Raw genomic sequence first — 23,563 nt, 5'->3', positions numbered from 1 at the left:
GCGGGCTGTTCATGAGTTTACGGGCTTTTTTTTCCTTGGTTTTCGTATGGTTCAATACCCCATAGTGGTAGCATTTCTTGGTGTATATATCTATCTGCGACGATTATGAGTTGATCATGAGTATGCAGTGTTATGCTTTGCAGATCTGGTGGTGAGATGTGATGTGGGGGAAGGCGTGAGATGAGAGGGGGTAAAGCGGGAAATGGAGTTGAAGATGTAATAGTAAGGTATCAGGTAGTTGGCGCTGTGAGCGCCGAGCTCATTATCCGTTGAGTGTAAGAGTGATGAATTGAATCTTGGAAGTTTCTAATGCTACCCATCCATCGCCAGAACCCCAAACATTAAGAAGACTATAGACCGAGAAGAAGAAAGAACCCCAAACATGACCGAACAAGACGCCAACCTCAGTTAGCTGCAGTCATATCAGCGTCCTCAAAGGCTCGGAGAAGCCAACCCAACAAGGCTTTCCTGATGAAGTGCTGTTTCATGTGCTTCCCTCGCAATTCCTCCCTCTCTACCACCCACGTCAGCCTCGCCTTCTTCCCAATAAACCTCTCCATGTTACTCTTTTTCTCGAGCTGGAAGAAGTCAAACAAGAGCAAATGGTCCCAGTCAAAGAGGGCGACGTGTTTGCACCCGCTTTTGACTGCGTAGGCTGAGATTTGTTTTGTGAATATGGCGCCGTTGCGTGTGAGAAGTCCATCTGGGCTCGAGCCTTTCTCTTCAACCAGCGCCCCCTCAAAATCCCTGTACACTAGGTACTCCTTCCTCTTGAACTCGAGTTGTGCGATCACCCCCCCGCCTTGGCGCTTGAGGAAGACGGCGTCAAAACGCACACCGTTATGCGCCTTGTCGTTCACCTGATCCTCCTTTTCGATGCTACGGCTCAGCTCGGTCGTGTACTCGAAGGTGTCTCCGTACTTGTGATTCAAGACCTCGATGATCGGCGCGATGACATACAGGAAGATGGTGTTGCTGACGTCGCCTTCAGAGTTCTGACCGAGCTGAGGTAAGGTCGAGAGCATCGACCTGGTGCCAAGTTCCGTCCGCTGGAGTTCGTTGAGGATAGCATCGGCTTGCGCTATGAGAGGATCGACTGGGGTGACTTCTAGGGTGCCTGGTGCTTTGGCATCTTTGGTCGTTTTTCCAGATGCCTCGACTGTTCGGTAACGGGCGTTCGGCGAGGGGCTAAGGACTGGGAGGGGCTTTTGGAAGCATTTGTACCAGTCAACGAGCTCGTTGTAGCACGTGGGATGGTTGGAGATGAGGATTGTTGCTGTAATGTATGGGGGAGAAGTGATGGATGGTGTGAAGGGCTTGGTCGAGTATAGAGAGATTGGTGAGGGAAGGAGAGATTGGTGAGGGAAGGAGAGATTGGTGAGGGAAGGAGAGATTGGTGAGGGAAGGAGAGCTTAGTGAGGGAAGGAGAGCTTAGTGAGGGAAGGAGAGCTTAGTGAGGGAAGGAGAGCCCAGTAAAGGAAGGAGAGCCTGATAAAAGATAGAGGGCTTAGTGAAGGTTGTGTTGTAGATTGGTAGTGTGTTTTTAAGGAAACGAGTCAGTATCGAAGTGGGTTGGAGGTGCCTTTGTTGAGATTACGAACTGATTTATTAATAAACTGCCTGGGAAGAATGACAACTATTTAAACTCATCTACCTACCCTTCCACACTATGACCTTCATTGAATTCAGTAGCTTTCTGCTGACGGTGGCGTGGGAGTGCCGGATTGGAGTTCGCGGAAGGGTCTGGGTCACTGGTGGTTTGCCTTTTCCGAGGGTGCTACTTGCTCAAACGGGGGGTTGGGAGATTGAGGGTGCAGCGTTTGGGGAGTGTGAGGATTGCAATCCCTCTCATTTGATGAGTAGTACCTTCTGCGTACGTGGTGGTTATGTTTTTCGGGAGTCATGAGTGACTTGTCTCGCTCGCAGCAGTGTTTGGGGAAGCCGGGCGCGATTTGGGCAGTGACGATGGGGTCTGTTCGTAATTTGTTGGAAAGGGAAGGGCTTCGAGGATGCGGCGGCCGGCGGGGATTACTTCGCTGTCGATACTGTCGCCGGGGATGAGGCCTGGGGGTCGATGACGCACAGCGCCTTTCCTCTTACGTACTAGCTCGTCCCGGCTGCACATGTGCTTTCCGCCTTCTCCAGGGCTTGCATCGGCATCCTGCCTGCGCCAACCCAATTGTCATTATTTCTCATGAGGCAACAATATGCTAATGCGTTCCGTCTATACACGTCACATTTAATTTCGGAAAGTCTCACATTGTATATGATTATAAGTCGCTATAAACACCGCGCACGTATCACAGGTTGACCTTCCAACAACGCCACCTGCAGCTTCCCTTTGACATTCCTTCTGCTCAACGCCAACACCGGCCGCATCAAATGGCAATCAGACGACCGCGATCTCCGCGTGGAGCTTCTCATCCTTTTCCATAGCCGCCGATGCCGCTGCCGGATCTTGCAATGCATGCGGTACCAATTGATCGCCAAACAGCTCGTCCATCTGTTCCAAGGTCTTGCCTTTGGTCTCTGGATAGAAGAACCAATAGCACAAGAAAGCAACAATGTTGAAGCAGAAGAAGACGTAAAAGTACTTAAACTCAATCGTGCTGAGTGCTTGGGGAGAGAACTGGGCGAAGATGAGGTTGACAACCCAATTTGTAAAAGTCGTGATGGCGTTGCCAAGGGCGCGGCATTCGATGGGGAAAATCTCTGCAGGGTAAACCCACGAGATGATGCCAAGAGGTGTGTAAAAGAAGGAGAAGAGGAAGTTCATGGCCACCATACTGCGCAGCTGCGCGCCATTGTTGGGGTCGAAGTATTGCCCTTGTACTGCGTTGACGAGAAGAGCAGCTGCTAGGCCCGCTGCCGATATCAGAAGGGGCTTGATACGTCCAAACTTGTCGACTAGTGCCAGTCCGATGGTGCACCACACGATTGAGAGAGCACCGCTGATACCAATGATCATGAGCGACTCTTGTGTCGATATCCCGAGGATCTCGTAGATGCGCGGGCCGTAGTAGTTGATAACGTTGATACCGGAAAGCGGACCGAATGCTTGCACACCACAACCCAGCAAGAGACGCTTGCGCCAGGAGGTCTTCGTAATGATCGAGAGCCAGCTGATATTGCCCAGAGCGCGGTCTGCGATGATGACATCACGGATCTCGCGGAATTCTAGATCGATTGTCTCAGCGTCGTGGCCCCTTCGAAGTTTGTTGAGCGAGGCCATGGCGTCTTCATGTCGATCTTTCTCCATGAGCCAACGAGGAGACTCCTGCAGGAAGAAAATGCCAGCAAGCAAGACGAGACCAGGTACATTCTGGAATGCGAGAGGAAAGCGCCCTGAGACATGTTAGCAGGAAAAGGCAGCGACTCATGTCTAGGTCGACTTACATGAGAACTGAGTGCTGTTGAAGGAGCAGCCATAGCCGAGCCATTGAGCGACGAAGAATCCCCAGCTCAGCATCCACTGCAGCAAACCAGAGAGTGTGCCACGGTATCTCGCCTCGGACAGCTCACCGGCGTACATAGGGATGGTCGAAGTGAGCTGACCTACTGCGACTCCGCCGATGAAGCGACCGATAATGAGCATAGCCATGTTGACAGCGCCTGCCTGGAGAGAACTGCCCAAGATGGAGATGACCGCTCCTACGAAGATAGTCCAGCGACGACCTAGCATATCCGCGAACAGCATGTTGAAGATGGTCCCGGCGATGGCACCACCTTGAAAGGCGGACACAATACCACCGACGACATCGTCCGAAGGGTCGTTAAAGTACTCTTTGAAGGTAGGAAGGGCGATGGTCGAGGTGATGATACCAGAGTCATATCCGAAAAGGAAACCTGTAGATGAATCAGTACACAGCTTGTGAGCTCGTGCGCTTGCCAGATGGAAATCCTACCTCCAGTCGCCAGAAAGATTGCGCTAAAGACCGTGACAGCGACTCCCATCTTGAGCGATGATGTGAGATAGTGTGTGGGGAAGTGGATCTATCGCCATGCGACACCACGGCTTATGTATCAACGGACTGTAGTTCCATTTCGCGTCCCTTGTTACCCCGGACTCTACTGCCCCGAAGCCAGCATTGGCTGACACGCGCATGTGTCCATGCACGGATCATGGAGACTGTACAAGGGGTCTAGAATGCTTGTCACGCTCTACTGCTGTCGCGAAAGCTCGGGCTAGAGGGAACAACAACACGCATCTCGCAGAACTGTTCAGGCTGATACATGATGCTGCCCTCTACGTGGTTGTATCAGTACTTCGAATTCCACAGCTTGCAACTACTATCTTAAGGTACGATACCTATGACGAGCTTTTGCGATGATGCTAGAGGTTGTGCTCGCCATTAGTCAAAATGTCGGAGAATGATTATTACGAACGGTAAGGCCCTGCGCTACGGGTCGGGAGTTAAGATCGAACTGTAGGCCAAGCTGCAATGTCTTGGTGGGGTCCCCGCATTCGCGCTCGCTGTCGAATCAGACTGCCGGACGCGTGTCTCCACTTCGGGACCACGTCGGGATAAGACCGTGCCAAACACTCATGTCACGCCTAACAGGCTATCGGTCGGTGGTCTCGCAACCAATTCACCCGAACTTCGCAGCATGTTGTTACGACGCGTACTCTGACTGATGAGCTGAAGATGTAAATGATTAGTTGAACCCTCTCGCAGTAACAGCCACCAACCCTCCACCTTTCCGATAACGTACGCTGCACGACGTTGTGGTTGCTCAAGCAAGCCAACCTTACGAACGCAAGCTATCTCAATTCCGAAATTGCTCAGTATGGTCCTAGAAGTCACGCGATGCGGAATACACGGTTTCCACGAGGCTCTAGGCATCGACACAGACAAAATCCGCTTCTTTTGGGCTCTCCATTCAGATCGCGAAGACAGCCAGCAAACAGCCTATCGCGTTGAAGTCTTCACGACACCAGGATTGTGGGATAAAATAGTATGGAACTCTGGAAAGGTGGAAAGCGATAGGCAACGCAATATACTCTGTGCACCTGACGGGGGTTTCGAATCGGCAACCTTCCACTACTGGAGGGTCACAGTATGGGATTCTGATGGTACTGTCACGGTGGGCAAAGCAAACGAGTTCTTCACTGCATATCCTAGAAGTTCTGGGTTATTGCCACCATACAGCATGAACCAGACCTACATGCCACACACCAGCCTCATCTTCCGTACATGGTTTGAAGATGAGCCGAATCGATGGAAGGGCGTCTGGATCGGCGATAATGGAGACCAGCCGCTATACGTACGCAAGGCGCTTCATCTGGACCGGAAGCCATCTCGTGCCATTGCGTTCGCGTCGGGTCTTGGCCATTTCAACTTCGTCTGTAATGGCGATCCTGCTGCGGCGAACGGACATGTGCTGGATCCTGGCTGGACGAACTATCACCGCACGGTGCAATTCGTCGCATACGACTTGTCCAAAATACTGAAACAGGGCGAGAACGTACTAGGCGCACATATCGGCAATGGCTTCTACGCGGGTGATCAGGGCGACGACCGTTTCTTCTGGCCATGCTACGAAGACAACACATATGTTCGATATGGCAACGAGCTTTGCTTCTTCATGGAGCTACATCTGTTCTACCCCGACCGTAGCCACGAAACCATTACTACAGGCCCAGATTGGAGTATCCGTAAGAGTGCGACCACACTAGCAAACATCTACTCTTCCGAAACCAAAGACTTGCGCGCCTATCCTACCGGATGGGATGCGTCGGGATTCCAAGAGGACGAGCACTGGAAGCCTGCGACGCCCGTGACGGGTCCGAGGGGGAAGTTGAAGTACCAAAGTCAACCTCCCGTTGTTTTGCATGAGACCTTTGAACCGCGATCGACCAAGACCGTCGAGCCAGGTGTTGTCATGTTCGACTTCGGCCAGAATATGACGACCATGGTTAAGATACAAGTCAGCGGTCCGGCAGGCTCGGAAGTCATCGTGCGTTTCTCTGAGACGATTGGTGAAGATGGCAAGGTACTCATGCCCGATCCACTCTTTAAGCAGTTCGAGACGGGCGTGTTCTGCAAGTTTACTCTCGCCGGCAAGGGAGTCGAAACATGGGAGCCAGACTTCTGCTTCACAAGCGCACGCTACATCCAGGTCGAAGGTGTCTCGCTAGAAGAAGGCCAAGGGCTACCAGTCGTGCACTCAGTAGTGAGCAGGCATGTATCGTCTGCCGCACGTCGTCTCGGCTACGTGAAGACGGATCAGGAAGATGTCAATCAGCTCATCAACATGTGCTACTGGTCTTTCGTCAGCAACCTCTTCAGCTACCATACTGACTGTCCTCAACTAGAGAAGTTCGGCTGGCTCGAAGTAACGCACCTTCTCGCACCAGCCACGCAGTATATCCGTGACATGGAGTCACTCTACTCCAAGATCCTCGATGACATAGTCGACGCGCAAGAGCCAAACGGTCTTTGCCCAACCATGGCACCTGAGATCAGATATATGTGCGGCCCCCTACACGACACAATCACCTGGGGCGGCGCCGTCGCATTACTCCCCGAGATACTGCGTTTCTACTACGACTCCACCCACGTCTTCGAAAAGCTATTCGACCCCTGCGTCCGCTACATGGAGTACATCAAGACCAAAGAGCGCGACGGCGGACTCATCGAACACGGCCTGGGCGACTGGGGCCGCGACATCGCCTTCGGCAACAACCAAGCCAACATCGAAACAGCAATCTACTACCGCTGCCTCCGCAACATCCAACGCATGGCGCACGAACTCTGTAAACCAGATGCCGAGCAGCGGTTCCGCGAATGGGCCGACCGCATCTACCGCGTATACAACGAGCGGCTCCTCATCACAGATAAGAAAGAGTACCCCTACGCCTTCTACACATCCCGCGACATCCCCCCAACCCTCGACCGCAACATGGTCGCGCAAGCCTTCGCCCTGCAGTTCGACCTCGTCCCTCCCTCCCACACCACCGACATCCAAACCGCCTTCCTCGCCGACTGCGCCTCCGCAGGCCACCGCATCCAAGCCGGCGAGATCGGCCTAAAATACCTCTTCAACACGCTCTCCGACCTAAACCGGCCAGACATAATCCTGGAGATGGCGCGCCAGGAAGAACATCCAAGTTATTTACGGTTTATACGGCGGGGCGAAACGACGTTGAATGAGTTCTGGCAGGATAACTGTAGGAGCAAGTGTCATGATATGTTGGGCACGATATATGAGTGGTTTTATGAGGGGGTGTTGGGGGTGAAGGCGGAGACGGAGGCGTATAGGACGTGGAGGGTTAGGCCGCCGTTGGGGAGTGAGTTTGGGGTGGTGGAGGGGAGGGTGGAGTGTCCGTATGGGGGGATTGAGGTTAGGTATGAGAGGAAGAATGATGGTGGTGGGGGTGAGGAGGTGAAGATGGAGGTTAGTGTGCCGACCAGTACGACGGGGTATTTGCTGTTGCCGAAAGAAGAGAGTAGTGTCGTTGTGAGGAGAATTGGTGAGGGTGGGTATGAAGTTGAGAGGAAGGGGATGAGGATAGCGCTTAAGCCGGGCAAGTATGAGTTGGTTCTGCAGGCATGATACTGCATCGTGGATGCATATATAGTTTAGTAAATATCAAGCATGATGTGGCATCATGTGATTCCAATGTGCCAGCAAACTACTTGAATGTTCAAAAGTATGGTGACACATACAAGCCACTACACCCCAAACCGCCACCTTCTACCACAGCTGGCACGTAGGCTCCTTGACCTTGCACTGGAAGCTCTCCCTGAACTCCCTCGAATTCGCCATGGTACCAAGAATACGTGCCCATTTAGGCGCATGAGGATCGGTGTACACACGGTTAATGGCAGTATCCTTACGGGTCTTGCCACACCACCAGTTACTGTAGCTAACGAAGAACATCTGCTCTTGCGAGAAGTGGTCTAAACCAGGAAGGTTCTGGTTGGGCGTCTCGGCCGAGCGGCGCTTCCAAGCCTGGAAAGATGCGGAGAGACCACCGGCATCGGCAATGTTCTCGCCAAGAGTGAGCTTGCCGTTGACATGCAGAGGCTTGTCGTCAGGGCCGGGAACGGTGAAGTTGGAGTATTGGTCAACAAAGCATTTGACCTTCTGCTCGAAGGCCTCTACTGTTGAGTTGGACCACCAGTCGGTAAGATTGCCATTCTGATCGTAGTGACGACCAGTGCTGTCGAAAGCGTGACTGAGTTCGTGACCAGCAACGGAGCCGAAAGCACCGTAGGACATGTACGCGGGTACATTGACGTCAAAGACTGGGAACTGCATGATACCGGCAGGGAAGACGATTTCGTTGCCGGGAGGGTTGTAGTAGGCGTTCACTGTTGGAACAGACATATCCCACTGGTCGCGATCCACAGGCTTTCCAAGGGCAGACCACTCCTCCTTGACCTCAAAGCGGCGCATGGCAAGCGCATTGGCGAAGAATGCGTCTGATGAAACATTAACGGTCTCGTAGTACTCCTCAAGCGTAGGCGGGTCCATGATGTTCGGGCTCTTGGTGGGATAGCCGATCTTCTGGACGATGTTGTGCACCTTCTCGACAGCCTTCTTCGCAGTGTCCTTGTCCATCCATTCAGCAGCGTTCAGCTTCTTGGCGAACTCGGTCTTGATGTCTGTGATAATGGTATCACCAAACTTCTTGGCCTCAGCGGAGAAGGCCTTCTCTACGAAGAAGCGGCTCAATATCCAGCCCAATCCGTTATCGACGTGGCTGACACATGATCGCCATCGCTCAGGAGCGGAGTCAGGGTCTTTGCCTGCGAGGACATTGACGAACCGACGGTATGGCTTAACAGCATCCGCATCGACGTAAGCAGAGAGAGACTGGACGGCCTTCCAAATGAAGTAGGCCTGAAGAACATCCTCGGGTGTAGCTGCGAGGATTACAGACAGCTCCTTCAGATAGTTCGGGGTCGTGACAATGACGCGTTTGATGTCGCTGCCTTCTGGGGCCTGACCTGCGAGAAGCGCTTTCAGCTCGATTTCGGGAGCGATCGCAGCCGCATCGTCTATCGAGAATGGGTTGTAAGACTTCGTGACATCCTCGCGATCTTCTTCGCTTGGAGATGCTGCCGCGAGTTTCTTTTCGAGATCAATGATACCCTCAAATACAGCTTTGTCCTGGTCGGGGTATATCGCGCTGAGAACTTCAACAGCGACACCACGGTATTTCTCAACGAGTTTCTCGTCTTCGTAGCGCTCCTTGGAAGGTAGTCCGAAGTTGTACGGGGCACCAACAGACACGACAACAGTGTCGGGGTCGGTATCGTCGGCACCGGTACCAGTCGAAACAAGACCAGTGATACCGTACTTGGCCAGAAGAAGGATAGTGTCCTTGATCGAGTTGGAGTCCGAAGCAATGGCAGAGCACGTATTCTTGATCTCGTCAAGGACCTGCTTCAAAGGCCCAGCGCCAATGCTCTTGATCTTGTCTTCGTTGAGGCACGCATCGTAAGCCGCTCTCATCTTGTCAAAGTTCTCCTCATCGGCGGATTTGGCAGTTGACATAAGCTGCATGGGTGAGAAGTAAGAATGCTACAAAAGAGTTAGTTGGGATTGATCTAAATAGTAAGGTTGCACATACCTCGGAGTCTTTGGGATAAGGAGCCTCGAGAATGTGGCGAAGCAGCATCTGTGAGTTTTCCGACATGATTGTGCCGGTAAAGGCATCACCCTGGTCAGCTCGCAAGTCATGGCGGTCTCTCCAGCCACCGCAGACGAGCTCTTCGAAGTCATCGCATGGGTCAAGCTCTTTGTACTGAGGTGATAGGTTATAGAGAACCTCTGAGGCCGCATGCACACAAGCTGGAGTCAGACATAGCTCGCTCTCCTCTGGATAGTCGCCGGTCGGCTCATAGTCGACTGGACATCAATTAGTCGCGAATCATTTGAAGGTGACGATACACATACCCTGCGGAATTCCATAGAGTATGAGGGTAGCTGTGGCGGCGATGGCAAACAGCCTTCCTACCGCTTGACGCTTGGAGTAGCGTTGCACGTGGCTTGGCTGCACTGGAGCAGACGCGTCCGACGCGACGAGCGGTGTTTTCTCAGCAGCCATATTGAATAGCTGAGCTGGCAGTATCGAGCTGGAGATTGATGAGAGTATTGATGATGCCAGCCAGCTGAACACCGTGATGATGGATGATGAAGAAGAAGAGCGGAGGGAGGCGGAGGCGATAGAGTTGGCCAGAAGCGGAGTCCGGGGTGCAGCTGACGCATGTTGGCGCGGGACGCGCTAGCACGTGCGGGACCTTGCAGATTCCATGACTCGTGCATCCTCGACGTCATCCGACACTATCACTTGTACCTTCACCTGCCATCTTGTGTACGCATCCAGCGACGTTATCTACTCGTACATCGGCATTTCGTAAGCTCGTTTTCCAGATTAAGCATATTACACCTTCACCAGGGCGTGCATCGTGCACAGCAAGGCAGATGATCGGCGCGCCTTCGGCTCCGCCCCGGTCAGCACAGTTTATCGATTCCGTCCCCAGCCCCCATCACCGACTCTTATGCAGTAACATGTGCTGACTTCGATCCAAGCTTGGGGCCACTCATCCTTGGTAGAGTTGTCCTGGTAACAACGATGATCACACATTCCAATCGCTGCTCAGATTTGCGGTATGATGCGAAGAGTGGTACGAGCAGTTTGCGCAAACGGTGGCCCGACTACATTTCGATATGGAACAAAGTTTAGTACATCTCGACCATGCGCAACGTCAAATATATACAAGAAGAGCTTCCATCGCAGGCCAACTACGATCGACAATCTACTCTCCAGAAGGTCCAGCAAGTGTGGCGCCTGGCCTGATAGGAGTGCCAAAGTTCGGCGTGCCATCAGCGTTCCAGTTGACCTTCTGCGCCATCGTGTACCTGTTGCCGTCGCAAGCCCCAGTCTGAATAGCAGTAGCGTGGTAAACGTTCCATATCTCTGTGCCATCGGGGCTGGTGAAGAAACTACACCGTGGTCAGCATGGATATCGCGCGGTATCGACTGGTCAACATACCCGTTATGACCTGGCCCGTAGTTGCCGTTGGCATTGGTGAAGACAGGCCCATCGCTCTTCTTCCAGCTCGCACTGAGCGCCGGGTCACCCGAGCCATTCCAGGTGAGCAGACCCAAGCTGTAGTTGGGTGTCCAGCAGAAGCTTGCCGAGTAAGCGATGTAGGTCTTACCACCGTGGTACATAGCAACTGGTCCTTCTTGCACAGGGCTACCATTTGTTTCCCACGACTCAGTAGGTGTAGAGAGGATCTTGGTAGCACCGAGTTTGCCAGGTGAGGTCATGGGTGCGATGCAGAGTGACTGAAGGGCGCCGGAAAAGCAAGACCAGGTGAAGTAGTTGCCCCATTTGCTGAAACGGACAATAGAGCCATCGATACCCCATACGTTGGTCAATTGGGAGAGGTAGGTGTATGTGCCGAAAGGGTCCGCACCACCTAAGACTGTTAGATTACTCATCATCTATCCGATGAAACATTCTCACCCTTGAGCACATAAGGACGCTGAAGATCCAGGTTGTCGGTACCACTACGGCCGGCAGTATAGTAGATGTACCATGCACCATCGAGGTAATGCAGCTCGGGTGCCCACATGTTGCAGCATCTGTCAGGGTTCGAGTCGGTCCAGACAACCTTTGTCTCCCCTGTCTTCAAGCCTCCAAGAGTCTTCGCTCTCGTGATTGAAAGGTTCGTCCATGTCGTCGTCATCATGTAGTAGTAGCCATTGGCGTAGGTGATGTGAGGGTCTGAGCCATCCTTTTGCTTGAGCGGGTTGCTGAAGCTTGCTGCGCTGACGAGGGAAGAGAGTGCGAGCACACATGTACTGAGCGATTGGAGGAACTTCATGGCGGTAAAGAGAGAGGATGAAATCTGCAGTCGAACTGGTGGTGGTTCTCAATGTGGTCGTAGTCGTCCATCTTATAAGAGATCTGACATTGCACTTGATCTTGAGCCGCAACAAGATTGAAGGTATACGCCACAACCCCAGTTCTTCCGTCCACGACTTACATTTTGTGATCATCCGGCTTTCCACGAATGACCACCATGACTGCTGAGAAGCCAAGATATTTCTAGCGGAAATCTGGGGTGCAGCGCAAAAACTAGAAAGGACTAAAGGAGCGGACCGCTGGGCTCAATGTCTGTGAAAGGCTCCGATTGGTGCAAATGAGTGTGCGCATCGGGCAGCCCTCTACCCCACATGTGGTCCTTCCTCATATGGACTACGAGACTCCTATCACGTGTGTACGGCTGATGCCATGTGGGGATGGTAGTGCTGTGTAGTTGTTGCGATAAGTACACGAAGGGGTGTCGGGAGTTTGAGGCTGCGTTGTGACGCCTGTGCAAGCCAATGAGCCGTCGGGTGCCGATGTGCCGAGGTCCTTTCCCATTTTGCGCGAAACCTCATCATCTCCTGCCTGCCATCTAACCCCATCTCCCCCATACTCTAGCCATTGACACTGGCACTCTTTGGCATACCGATGCCCACTGCGGCTGTTGCGCCAGCATCCACGGGCAATACCGCACCCGTTATCCATCTCGCATGATCTGAACTCAGAAAGGTTACAGCGCATGCTGCATCCCAGCCATTGCCTTCTGTACCCAACAGACTTCTTTTCTTTCGCGCTTCTCGGGCTTCTTCGCTCATGCCGCCTGCATACATCATGGGAGTGTATAGCATCTATATCATGTCAGTTTGTTGTTGTGCAGCAGGAATGAAGAACGTACGCCCGGGCAGACACAGTTCACCCTGATACCATCGGGTGCGTGATGCGCTGCCATTGCCCTGGTCATGTTGACCACCGCGCCTTTACTGGTCGGATACAGAAGATGCGGTGTGCCGCCCTTGAGTCCAGCGACAGAACCCATGTTGACGATGCTGCCTTTCGTTTCGCCGTCGTTCTTCTGCATAGCCGGTATGCAGTACTTCGCCATCTGCACCATACTGCTCACATTGATCTCAAGTCCTTTCGCCCAAGCTTCCATGTCGACATCAACCGCCGTTCCTGATGCACCGCTGACACCGACGTTGTTCACCAGTATGTCCAGCTTGCCGAACTCTTGCATTGCTTTGGCTACTGCAGCCTCGCAGTCATTGGCCTCGGTGACATCGGCTTGAATCGCGATAGCTCTTCCGCGTTGCGGTTTTGAAGCTGCCATTTCCGCAGTCTTCTGAGCCCACTCCATGTTCAGATCCAAACAGAGGACATGGCAGCCCTCATCGGCGAGCATGATCGATATCGCACGCCCGTTCCCAATTCCATCACCATCGCAACCTGCTCCGGTCACGATCGCGACTTTGCCTTTGAGTCCGCGTGGTGGAGGTTCAGACGACACTGTAGCCATCTTGTTGAACTCAGGTATATGACGTTATTTCTGGCTGGTGTTTGCGGATGACGATTTGGATCATCGAGTTCAAAAGTAGGAGCACATAGTCATCTCCGAGCCAATGATACCAGAATCGAAGCGACTAGGTTAATGATGGTGCGCCGACGACAAGCAGCTGCAAAAAAGCAAACGTGGTGTTGGTGGCATGCATGTGAGGACCTCGGCACATTGCGGGGTGACGCTAGCGACCGGGCGCAGATATGACGAAGGGGACTCGACGCGTCAATGCTAGGCTCGTACGAAGTCTGGTTACATTTCGGATACATATCGCTTCAAGCCCTCCACTTAAGGCAGCAAATCCTTTCTCATCAAATCGACAATGGACTTCTCTCAGTACGGCGGACCGTCAGAAGAATGGTTGGCAGTGGAGAAGACACTGCCCGCGCGGACCTTCGACATCTCGTTGGATCCAATCGTTCTGCGTAATGCGGTCAATTCTGAGCGAGAAGCCCGCTCTGCAGAGGTGAAGCAATTGTTCGCACCACATGTCCAGACCAAAGATCACGCCATTCCGACCCGCGATGGCTCAACCATCGAAGCTCGAACGTATCGATCCGTGAAGAAGGATACATCCGAGAAGCTTCCTGTATACCTGTACTTCCACGGTGGAGGCTTCATCTTCGGTAACACGTTTGGCTTGTGATGCATCAAGGTCTTTTAGCTGACGATAAGACAGGATCGCTGAGTAGCGAGGACCCGCTGTGTGCGCAAACCGCGATCAAGACTGGGGCTCTGGTGCTGAATGTCAACTACCGCCATACACCAGAACACATCTTCCCAACCGCCTGGAATGACACTCATGACGCATTCGTCTGGCTGCACAAGAACATCGACATGCTCGGAGGCGATCCATCTCAAGTCGTCGTCGGTGGCATCTCAGCAGGCGGCAACCTAGCTGCTTCCCTGACTCTAGAGCAGCACCTTGGAAAGAGCGAAGACATCGCAGGTCTACCCACAATAGCCGGCCAGATCCTAATCATCCCAATGCTCGCCCACCCAGCCACCTACGACCAAGGGCCAGGCAAGCTACTCAACCCCTCAACCTCATCCTACGTTGAGAACGAAGATGCACCGGTTTTGCCGAAGAAAACCATCGACTTCTTTACCAAGCTGCTGAAGATCGGGGATGTAGATCTCAAAGACACGAAGATGAATGTTGTCAATGCGACGGAAGAGGAGGTCAAGGGTTTTCCTCCTACGGTGTTTGGTATTGCTGGCTTGGACCCGCTGCGCGATGAGGGGCTGTTGTTTGCGAAGAAGCTGTCCGAGGCTAATGTTCCGACGTCTACTACGCTGTTCAAGGGCGTTCCGCATGGTCATAGGCGCTTTGGGAAAGCGTTGAAGGCGTCTGAGCATTGGGATCAGTGTGTTGATGAGGGTATACTTTGGGTGCTTTCGAAACCGGAGGCTACAGGGAAGTTCGATGTGAGAGTACCGTAGTGCTCACGCGACTACAAGAGGACTATTATGTCTAGTCGGGATGTTTTCATGTTGTACATGCCGTGTGTGCCCGCCATTGGTCTCGTATAGTCGTCCAATGAGCTCGAATCGCTTAGCTAAGAGGCACAAGACACGTCACACTTGCCCTTGCCCAGCCTCGACCTTCTCAGTGATACAAACTCGTGCCACCCTATAAACATTATTATCCGCATACTAGCGACCCTAGTCACAGACCAATGCGGCTCCTTTATATTGAGTCCAATGATGCTCTCGATCATACCCTACAGATCTCGTTACATGAGGTTAGAGGAGAGATTTTACCCCGATACGCGATCCTTTCGCATCGATGGCGTTGGCAAGAAGTTCTATACGATGACATCGCATCCGCGGACCGCAGTGTTGCACGAAGCAAGAAGGGTTACGCGAAGCTTGAGATGGCGTGCCGTGTTGCGCTTGAACACGGTTTTAGCTATTTATGGAGCGATACTTGCTGCATCGACAAGAGTTCCAGCGCCGAGCTATCAGAAGCCATCAACTCGATGTACAGTTACTACACCAATTCAGCGTGGTGCATTGCATACTTGGACGATGTGGAGCTCGGTGAAGATCGAATTCTCTCCAGATCAGCTTGGTTTTCAAGAGGGTGGACTCTGCAAGAGCTAATCGCCCCGCTCAAGTTGACTTTCTACGCAAAGAGCTGGAAAAAGATCGGCACAAAAGCTGATTCGTGCCATCAAGTCTCTATAGCCTCCAACATTGATGTGGAGGTCCTGAGAGACCGCGAAGCCATCAGTGCTATGGGCGTATCGGAGAAGATGTCGTGGGCGGCGAGCAGAGTCACAACGCGACCGGAAGACGAAGCGTACTCCCTAATGGGTATCTTTGGTGTGAATATGGCAACTTTGTACGGAGAGGGTAGAAGCAGCGCTTTCAGGCGACTACAACTCGAGATCCTGCGGACAAGTACTGACCATTCTCTTTTCGCCTGGGAGTCAGAGACAGTCAACGGCGACATGCTAGCGCCAAGTGTGTCGTGCTTCTCTAACGGAGCAAGCTACGAACCATGCGAGTATCCACCCGGTCTGATTGATCGTCTAGACCCGATGCCAAATTACGACATGACAAACGCGGGACTCCGCATACAGCTGCCTTTGAGACGTGAGCCAGAGCGCATAGGGCTATACTCTGCATTTCTGGCATGCAGGCGCAAGTTTGCCCCTGAGTTCCCTGTTGCCATATACATCAGCCGATTCGGCGGGTCTTTGAATTTCCCTCGCTTTTGTAGGGAAGTCCTGTATGGTGAAACCCTGCACCTTGAACAGCGACTGGGGTTCCAGAACGAATTACTGTATGACTTTGGGTCTAAGCCAATATGGATTGCAGGTGAGAACCATCTACCAAGACAGCCCTTTGAGGTTGCATACCCACTCATGTATCCAGACTGGTAGTAATCGCTAGGGGTCTCTGCGGCTGGAATCGCGGTGGTGAATAGTCTACGTTTCGTAACTAAAAGCTCCATCACGACGTCAATATGACACTGGGGTGGAAGTCGTATTTCAGTGTACCTAGATATTTGTCTACGAGCGTAGTGCGCTCAGTATCTAGCAATAAACTCCAGCACACCCTTCACAAATGCCTCAGGATTCTCTTCGGCAATGTAATGCGCCGCCTCCTCGATCGTCACCATCTCCGCGCCTTCATGATACTCGTTCGCCATACCAGCCGCAGACTGTGCGAACATAAACTTCTCCCCATTCATGAGTAACGACGGTACCTTAACCTTCCCATGTTCAGCCACCCAATTCCTATTCTCCTCCGCATCCTTCTCAAACGCACGATAGACCTCCAGACCCGCTCTGATAGCACCAGGTTGCGAATACGCAAGCGCGTAATGCTCGAGATCGGTAGGCGAAATAGCCGCACTGTTGTACGAGATCTTATCGAAGAAGTGCTTGAGATACTCCCGCTCTTTGCCCGCGATCAGAAATTCTGGGAGATCCGGCACTTGGTGAAAGACAAAGTGAAAGACGTCAGCTGTGCCTTTGACGTTCTCGTAGCACGAAGTACCAGGTAGCGGACATTCACCCCAAATGACGCTAGCTACATCATCGGGATAGCGCGATGCATACGCGAACGCAATCATGCCACCGATGTCATGTCCCACAACATTAATCTTTTCTTTGATGCCAAAGTGCTCTTGAACTAAGATGTGCAAGTCCTCCGCCATCTGCCTCTTCTGGTAGCCCGTTAGGGGTTTGGAAGATTGTCCTGCGCCCCGGTAGTCGGGCGCGATGACGCGATAGCCGGCCTCTGATAGCGGCGTGATGACATGCCGGAACTGGTATGATGTCTGAGGGAAGCCGTGGATCAGAAGTATGACGCCTTTTTTTCTCGCCAAACGCGGTGGTGCGCATTCGATGTAGTTTATACGGATCTGTTCGTTAGATGTTGTGGTTATTGACGCGATTCGTTGATGCCAGCGCGAGCTGTCGATGGCTGGGGATTGCGGGAAGGCCATGATGGATTGATGGTTGAGAGATAGCGGGTCTAGTATGAGTTAAAGAGGAAATATATGCATCCGTTGACATGTATGCTCTCATGAGAGGTCGTGAATTGATTTGTAAGGTATGACGCTCTCGCAGCGTCATACCCAGCCTCGAAGCGTGCGGAGTGGAGTTGTAAATATTGTTGGTATTCTTTTCCACCTCATCCGTCGACTTCTTCCTAGAAAGTCGGTACGCTTCTTGGCTGATAGATGTCTTCCTTAGGTCGAAGCACCATAGCGATTCGGGCGTTGTCTTTGGACCTCGGGAGCGATGGTCTTAGAAGCTATTCCGTTTCAGGCCTAGCTCCTTCAGGGTTGGTATTTCGACAATAATCTCGTTATACAAAATGGCCATCGCAATGACACCTAGATTTCAATGTGTTTTGTCTGACGGATAATTGTCTGCGACGCGCAGTCCATTGGCCGTTTGGTGTTGGTCTATTAGACTTCTACTTCGCCATTGGGGAGTGGCGTCTGATGCCAGCTTCGCGGCGACGGCAATTCGAAGTGTGCAGTAGTTCGCCCGGTAACCCGTCTCTTATCTCCTGAAAGGTATATCCACTATCCGGGTTTGATGAGCGGCTCCATCTCTCTTCATGTCTCGGACATCTTGAGTCAGGCCGAACGCTATCCTCTGCGCGATTCAGTCAGGATGCCGAATTACATGAGCATGGAACCCAAGAGGGTAAAGAGTAAATTTAACAGAGAGAAGCATTGACGCCTTGTGGGAGCAAGAATGAAGGATCGGGATTAATGGAACATCTGAAGATGCGCATGCGACACGCTAGAAGGGTTGCCCCACCCTTTGCCGTCTTTGCCTGAGATCCGCCTGAGGACCCTTGTCGAGATGACCAATGAAACCGCGCTTGGGTTGATGCCATTCTGCCGGAGAAGTGCAGCTGCGGTAACGTCTGTCGCATGTCGTTCCTGTATCAACGCCAACTGTATCAGGCCAGTAACATGGCGAAATTCACCCCCGCAATGCCGCAACTTTCCTCAGGTGCGAAAAGCAACCGGCGCGTATCGTAGTAATCAGGACGGCGACATGGCGATATATAAGGTCGCAGGGGATGGCGATGCATCCAGCAGTAAACCCATCATAACCTCTTACGCCTTAAAATAAGCAAAACCGACAATGCCGACACACGGAGAGAGGAACCTCGAGCTCGGGAACCAGGCGTATGCTGCTTCCTTCGATCAGGGCCATCTAGCATTACCACCCAGTCAAAGATACACCATCGGTAAGCATCTGCAACCACATATCCAGCCATCGTCCGCTAACATGACGCGTCAGTAACATGTATGGACGCGCGCATCGATCCAACCGCCGCCTTTGGCATTCCTCTCGGAGCCGCCCACGTAATCCGCAACGCCGGCGGCTGTGTACACGACGCGTTCCGATCCATCGTCATATCGCAACAACTGCTTGGAACAAGAGAAGTCATCGTCGTAAAGCACACCGGATGCGGCATGCTCACATTCGACAACCCGACTGCGAAAGCCGTGGTTATGAAGAAGAGGGGAGAGATAGCCGCGAGAGAGGTGGAGACCCTCGACTTCCGGCCTTTCCGCGATCTGGAGATACAAGTCAAGAAGGATATACAATGGCTCAGGATCAAAGCAATCGAGGAGAACATTCGGTTCAGTGGGTGGATCTACGATGTCGAGACGGGGAAGACGACGAGGGTGGTGTGAGCTGATTGGAGGATTTGATTGAGCTTGCGATATACCCATAATAATGTAACAACATCCTGTGAGTCTTGCCTGTCAACGTACACATCAGCCCAGGTATAACTATCGTGATGTGGAATTGTCGGTATTCCCTGGCGCCTGCCCAGGTGTGTAACAGTCAACACCTTCCCTCTTATGAGTTAGCGGCGTGGCAGCCTAACGCCCTGTCAACTTCCACGACGCCCTTTATCTCTGCGCTCATGCAACAACAAACCTCAATTTCATTGCATTCACTCGTTCACACGCACTTTAAGCAGACAAATACACCGATCGACCATGGGCTCCAAAAACGCGTCGCTTGAGGGCTTACCAGATGAGCTTGTGCAGGAGATAATCACACATCTCGACGCCATTCGCTCTTACGACACGCTCTTCAGATACACCGAACACCAGAAAAACGTGGCGATAGAGGCAAATCGTCAATCCGACAATCATATCCGCAGGCTGGCCTTATACAGTCTCTGTCTGACATCTCGTTGTCTAAAGCGAATGGCTACCCCAATCCTGTACGCCTCGTTCATAGGGACCTCCGCCGAGCGTGGCACCAAACCTCTCCAGTTATTTCGCGAAAGAATTTTAGACTCCTCTGGCTCGGGTGAGGAACTCAACAAGTATCTGAAGTACGTGGAGATTCGACGCATGGACAAGAAGTCAAAGAACGACAGCATACCTCCGCACACCATTGCACAACATTACCTTACCATGCTAGCCGACGTCGTCAAACAGGCGGTCAATCTACAACACTTGTCGATCGAGAATATAGAAGACCATGAGCGATCCTTCTGGAGACACTTTGTCCCTGGACGGGAAACAACGCTTTCGCCTACGCCCAACCCAGGAGCCGAACATGTTTTCAGCAAGCTTCAAACACTGTGCGTCAACACGACTCTCCAGCACTACGGACTCGACGCCGAAACCATTTCCTTCGATCAAATTTGCTCCGTGGTATCGACGGCGCCCATGCTCACCGATTTCCGAGCGCGTAGCGTCGTGGCACGATCGCCAGCATCGATGCGTCAGCTTGGCTCATGGAAAACGCTGCAGCGCCTCGAAATCACCGCATGTCGCCTCGAGATAGAGACGATAGCCAGTATTCTATCGGCATGCGAAGGCTTAAGACATGTTGTCTTTACATGGATGCCAATCGAGGATTTTGAAGGGTCGCCATCCGACCTCTACGCCAGCCTTTTACGTCACGTTGACACGCTTGAATCTCTACATCTTGATATTCGTGAAATCGTGTTCCGATCAGAGGAGGAGGCCTCGGACTCTGATTTAGACGAAGATTACGTAGAGATGGTACCGCTCGAACCTCTCGGCACTCTTCGACCATTCGAACGTTTGAGCAAGTTGGTTATATCTCAGAACTGCTTGCTCGGTGATTCTGCTCCGTACGATGATTTTGCGAGGAACGCGCCCCCAATAGCCGAGCTGCTATCACCATCCCTCACAAGCTTCACGATGCTGATTGGTGCTAAAAGCCGATATCGGGTGGGATACGAGAGCTTGGATAAATCGACTGTCCTGCGGGATTTGATTGCGGAATGCAGGACATCTGATCTGAGCTTGGAAGACGTGAGTTTTCAAGCTGAGTCCGAGTTGTCTGCGGCGCCCGAGACTACGAAGGCGTTCTTTGACATTGGTGTGCGTTATGAGCAAGTATTGGAGCGGAACTGGGTCCACGAAGCCTTCAGGTAGAAGTTGTCGAACGGCTATGCCCTTCGCGCTCTGTCCGTCGTCGCGGATTCGATTGACGGCGACAATACCGGGCACCGAAGGACGCGACAAGCGCACTAGAAAGCATCAAACGAGACTGGCAAACGCACACATCGGGTTATATAAGCGTCCCCTCATTGGAGTCAAGTTCCGGTGACATTGCGCGACGCAAATGAAGACATTCATTGGAACATCTTATGTGGGCCTACTACAATCACACTGCTGTCGACCTGACGACGCGATCCCGCCTTTACTTACTCCAGTGCGGGTAGTGGTCATTGCGGCCATGGGCCTTCACGTATTAGCGCCCCTCACCGGATACTCTACATCAATATAAGCCAGACATTCTACCGCTATAGACTTACGTTCGTCCACTCTCTACCTTGATCAGGTATCGTATCGATATCAACTCATTGGCCTTCATTTGCTCGATCAGCCCTGAACCCATTCCCATAACAGCGGCATCGTTTATCTCGACACTCAACTACGATAGGCAATTGAGTACTACCAATCCAAGTAACCGCATCAGTAAACAGTCGTCAACATGGCCACTTCAAGCGACCAGGCCACTCCTCTAGACATCGCGTCGCCCTCAGACATCAAGACAGCCGCTGCGCTTACAGAGACACACGATGGAGAGATCCGTAATCAAGAGAATACATTGGACTTCGATCCTTCGCCTGCCATGTCCAAAAAGTCTGCGCCCAACGTCCAGAAGCCAATTGGTACCCAAGAGCAAGTCGCTGTCGAAGATTCGACAGATGTCAAGACCGCGACTCTTGGTTCCTCCTTCCCCTCACCCAAGCTTGTTGCGGGAGACAACAAGAGTGTTGCCTCTCTTGAAGATGGAGAGATCATAGAGCAAGACCTTGATGGGGCAGTCGGAGCGAGCTCTGTGATTGTGCAAGAGCAACAAGAGCAGATCCATGATAAGGAGAAGACTAAGCTTGGTTTGTCTCACTACCATCACCAAAGTCATCTGCTAATGCAAAGAAAAGCATCTCCAATCGCTAAGAAAGAAGCTCCGCTGGCATCACTCCCTGGACTGCATGTCGAGGCCACCAAGACCGACGTTGACATCGGAACCGAGGACAGCGACTTCAAGACCGACACAGAGACGAACATCGAGGGGCCGAAGGCTTCGAGACCAGCTCATAGTCTACCTCCACACATGCGTCCTGACTTCCAGTCGCCTCCATCCCGCCTTTTCGGCCTTCCAGACCCGAGGGTAGGCATTTCCACAAGCCTTTGGATGTATATAAAACTAACCTATACAGCACATGATGTCGCCAAACGAGGTCAACCGATTCAACGATGCCCCACGCGCCCCTCGCTCCCACTTCAATTCCCACGGATCCCGAGGAGGCGACCACGGCGATCGCGAACAAATCGTCCGCATGAACGCACAGGTCATGAAGCTAAAGAACGAACTCGATGCCGAGCGCAACAAGGGAGTTCGTCTCCGCAAGTCTATCGAAGCTGAGCAGCAACAGAAAGTCGAAGCCGCATCATCTGTCATGTTAACAAACCTTCTCCGCGATCAAGCCACTACCCTAACGCTCAAGTCCAAGGTCGAAGCCCGAGAGCGTGACCTCGACGAACGGGAACAGAAGATCACACAGTTCGAAGTCTACCTTTCTGAAGGCCAGAAACAGCTCATGTACGCGCTAGGAGAGAACGGCGATAGACCGATGAGTGCCGTGCAGATGGAACATGCGCGCCGCGAAGCTGAACTCCATGCGCAAAAGGCCGTGGCTGATATGAACGGAAAGTTGAACATCAAGATCGAAGCACTCCGTCTCCGCGAAGCAGCCCAACAGATGCGCGAGCAGAACTGGAAGGCTATTGCTCGCGAGCAACTTGAAGCAGAATTTGCGGACAACTCTATCACTCATGAGAAGGCTGATGAGGTTGCGGAAGAGGCGTACAACGATGGGTTTGGTGCGGGCAAAGAGGCGGGTCGTAAGGAAGCACTCAAGGAGTCTCACCAGCGCGGTTTTCTAGAGGGATATGGCACGTGTCATCGTACGCAGGTCGCTCTGAGTAAGATGCGGCAGGGCCTTATCGCGCGCGATGGTCCTGAGCTGGACTTCCTGTACGATGCCAATCATCCGCACAACCTCTGGAACATCGGAGAGATGGTTGGACGCTTACAGCGAGACGACAAGATCGCGCTGACAAAGGAGGATGTGAAGAAGGAAACTTCAATCGAGAAGAAGACTCCCGCGCCTGTCCAGGAAGATGATGATCCTGAAGAAACCTCCAGGATAAACCGCAAGATCGACGGTCGTATGAACGGTCATACCAACGGCCACACCAACGGCCCTAACAGCGGTCATCCCAACGGCATCAACAGCCACAACAACGGCACCATGATCCACAAGCGCGAAGAACCCGCCATCAAGATGCCTCCTCCCCGCCCGACCTTCGCCGCCGAACTCCGCGGTCCTTCACTCACGCACAACGGACACATTGTTCTTGCTAACAACGTCGCGTCGCCTGTTGCCAAGGAGACTGGTCGTCCGATCATCAAGTATGAGGATGAGGGTGTGAATTTGATTGATCTCATGTAAATGGGGTCTGGTTGGGATGAAGGAAATCCGAGGTCTCATGAGTGGGGGGTCTGGAGTATGGAGATGAGTGGAGGCAGGAGATCGATTTAAAAGCTTGCGATTACATTATTGATATGGGATCGAATGACAGCGTTCGGGTTTCCGACATATGGGATGATAGTAGGGATAT

General features: G+C 52.5%; 11 protein-coding genes across 11 annotated transcripts; 5 read left to right on the top strand and 6 right to left on the bottom strand.

Annotated features, from left to right (window-relative positions):
- Positions 1–404: 404 nt before the first annotated feature.
- On the bottom strand, positions 405–1,680 carry J4E85_005792 (uncharacterized protein; the record flags this gene model as incomplete). Its single annotated transcript, XM_051470034.1, has 2 exons — positions 405–1,276; positions 1,659–1,680. 2 exons carry the CDS (start codon positions 1,678–1,680, stop codon positions 405–407), a joined length of 894 nt encoding a protein of 297 aa, XP_051326865.1.
- Positions 1,681–2,389: 709 nt separating this feature from the next.
- Positions 2,390–3,954, bottom strand: J4E85_005791 (uncharacterized protein; the record flags this gene model as incomplete). Its single annotated transcript, XM_051470033.1, has 3 exons — positions 2,390–3,345; positions 3,397–3,846; positions 3,906–3,954. 3 exons carry the CDS (start codon positions 3,952–3,954, stop codon positions 2,390–2,392), a joined length of 1,455 nt encoding a protein of 484 aa, XP_051326864.1.
- An 834-nt stretch (positions 3,955–4,788) lies between these two features.
- J4E85_005790 (uncharacterized protein) lies at positions 4,789–7,557 on the top strand (the record flags this gene model as incomplete). The annotated part of the gene is made up of 1 exon (XM_051470032.1): positions 4,789–7,557. The coding sequence occupies one exon, from the start codon at positions 4,789–4,791 to the stop codon at positions 7,555–7,557; it is 2,769 nt and encodes a 922-aa protein (XP_051326863.1).
- A 141-nt stretch (positions 7,558–7,698) lies between these two features.
- Positions 7,699–10,060, bottom strand: J4E85_005789 (uncharacterized protein; the record flags this gene model as incomplete). Its single annotated transcript, XM_051470031.1, has 3 exons — positions 7,699–9,534; positions 9,584–9,861; positions 9,910–10,060. 3 exons carry the CDS (start codon positions 10,058–10,060, stop codon positions 7,699–7,701), a joined length of 2,265 nt encoding a protein of 754 aa, XP_051326862.1.
- Positions 10,061–10,772: 712 nt separating this feature from the next.
- J4E85_005788 (uncharacterized protein) lies at positions 10,773–11,850 on the bottom strand (the record flags this gene model as incomplete). The annotated part of the gene is made up of 3 exons (XM_051470030.1): positions 10,773–10,959; positions 11,010–11,442; positions 11,490–11,850. The coding sequence occupies 3 exons, from the start codon at positions 11,848–11,850 to the stop codon at positions 10,773–10,775; spliced, it is 981 nt and encodes a 326-aa protein (XP_051326861.1).
- Positions 11,851–12,448: 598 nt separating this feature from the next.
- Positions 12,449–13,233, bottom strand: J4E85_005787 (uncharacterized protein; the record flags this gene model as incomplete). The annotated part of the gene is made up of 2 exons (XM_051470029.1): positions 12,449–12,682; positions 12,751–13,233. The coding sequence occupies 2 exons, from the start codon at positions 13,231–13,233 to the stop codon at positions 12,449–12,451; spliced, it is 717 nt and encodes a 238-aa protein (XP_051326860.1).
- A 475-nt stretch (positions 13,234–13,708) lies between these two features.
- Positions 13,709–14,829, top strand: J4E85_005786 (uncharacterized protein; the record flags this gene model as incomplete). The annotated part of the gene is made up of 2 exons (XM_051470028.1): positions 13,709–14,012; positions 14,066–14,829. The coding sequence occupies 2 exons, from the start codon at positions 13,709–13,711 to the stop codon at positions 14,827–14,829; spliced, it is 1,068 nt and encodes a 355-aa protein (XP_051326859.1).
- A 1,594-nt stretch (positions 14,830–16,423) lies between these two features.
- On the bottom strand, positions 16,424–17,347 carry J4E85_005785 (uncharacterized protein; the record flags this gene model as incomplete). Its single annotated transcript, XM_051470027.1, has 1 exon — positions 16,424–17,347. The coding sequence occupies one exon, from the start codon at positions 17,345–17,347 to the stop codon at positions 16,424–16,426; it is 924 nt and encodes a 307-aa protein (XP_051326858.1).
- A 1,162-nt stretch (positions 17,348–18,509) lies between these two features.
- Positions 18,510–19,069, top strand: J4E85_005784 (uncharacterized protein; the record flags this gene model as incomplete). Its single annotated transcript, XM_051470026.1, has 2 exons — positions 18,510–18,615; positions 18,669–19,069. 2 exons carry the CDS (start codon positions 18,510–18,512, stop codon positions 19,067–19,069), a joined length of 507 nt encoding a protein of 168 aa, XP_051326857.1.
- Positions 19,070–19,381: 312 nt separating this feature from the next.
- Positions 19,382–20,803, top strand: J4E85_005783 (uncharacterized protein; the record flags this gene model as incomplete). Its single annotated transcript, XM_051470025.1, has 1 exon — positions 19,382–20,803. The coding sequence occupies one exon, from the start codon at positions 19,382–19,384 to the stop codon at positions 20,801–20,803; it is 1,422 nt and encodes a 473-aa protein (XP_051326856.1).
- A 562-nt stretch (positions 20,804–21,365) lies between these two features.
- On the top strand, positions 21,366–23,394 carry J4E85_005782 (uncharacterized protein; the record flags this gene model as incomplete). The annotated part of the gene is made up of 2 exons (XM_051470024.1): positions 21,366–22,049; positions 22,099–23,394. 2 exons carry the CDS (start codon positions 21,366–21,368, stop codon positions 23,392–23,394), a joined length of 1,980 nt encoding a protein of 659 aa, XP_051326855.1.
- Positions 23,395–23,563: the final 169 nt, after the last annotated feature.

The sequence above is a fragment of the Alternaria conjuncta genome, assembly GCF_024043145.1.
Source record: "Alternaria conjuncta strain BMP 0040 chromosome Unknown scaffold_7, whole genome shotgun sequence".
In the NCBI taxonomy this organism is placed as follows: Eukaryota; Fungi; Ascomycota; class Dothideomycetes; order Pleosporales; family Pleosporaceae; genus Alternaria; species Alternaria conjuncta.
Note: the sequence above shows the minus strand (reverse complement) of the source record. Positions and strands in the feature narration are given on the sequence as shown.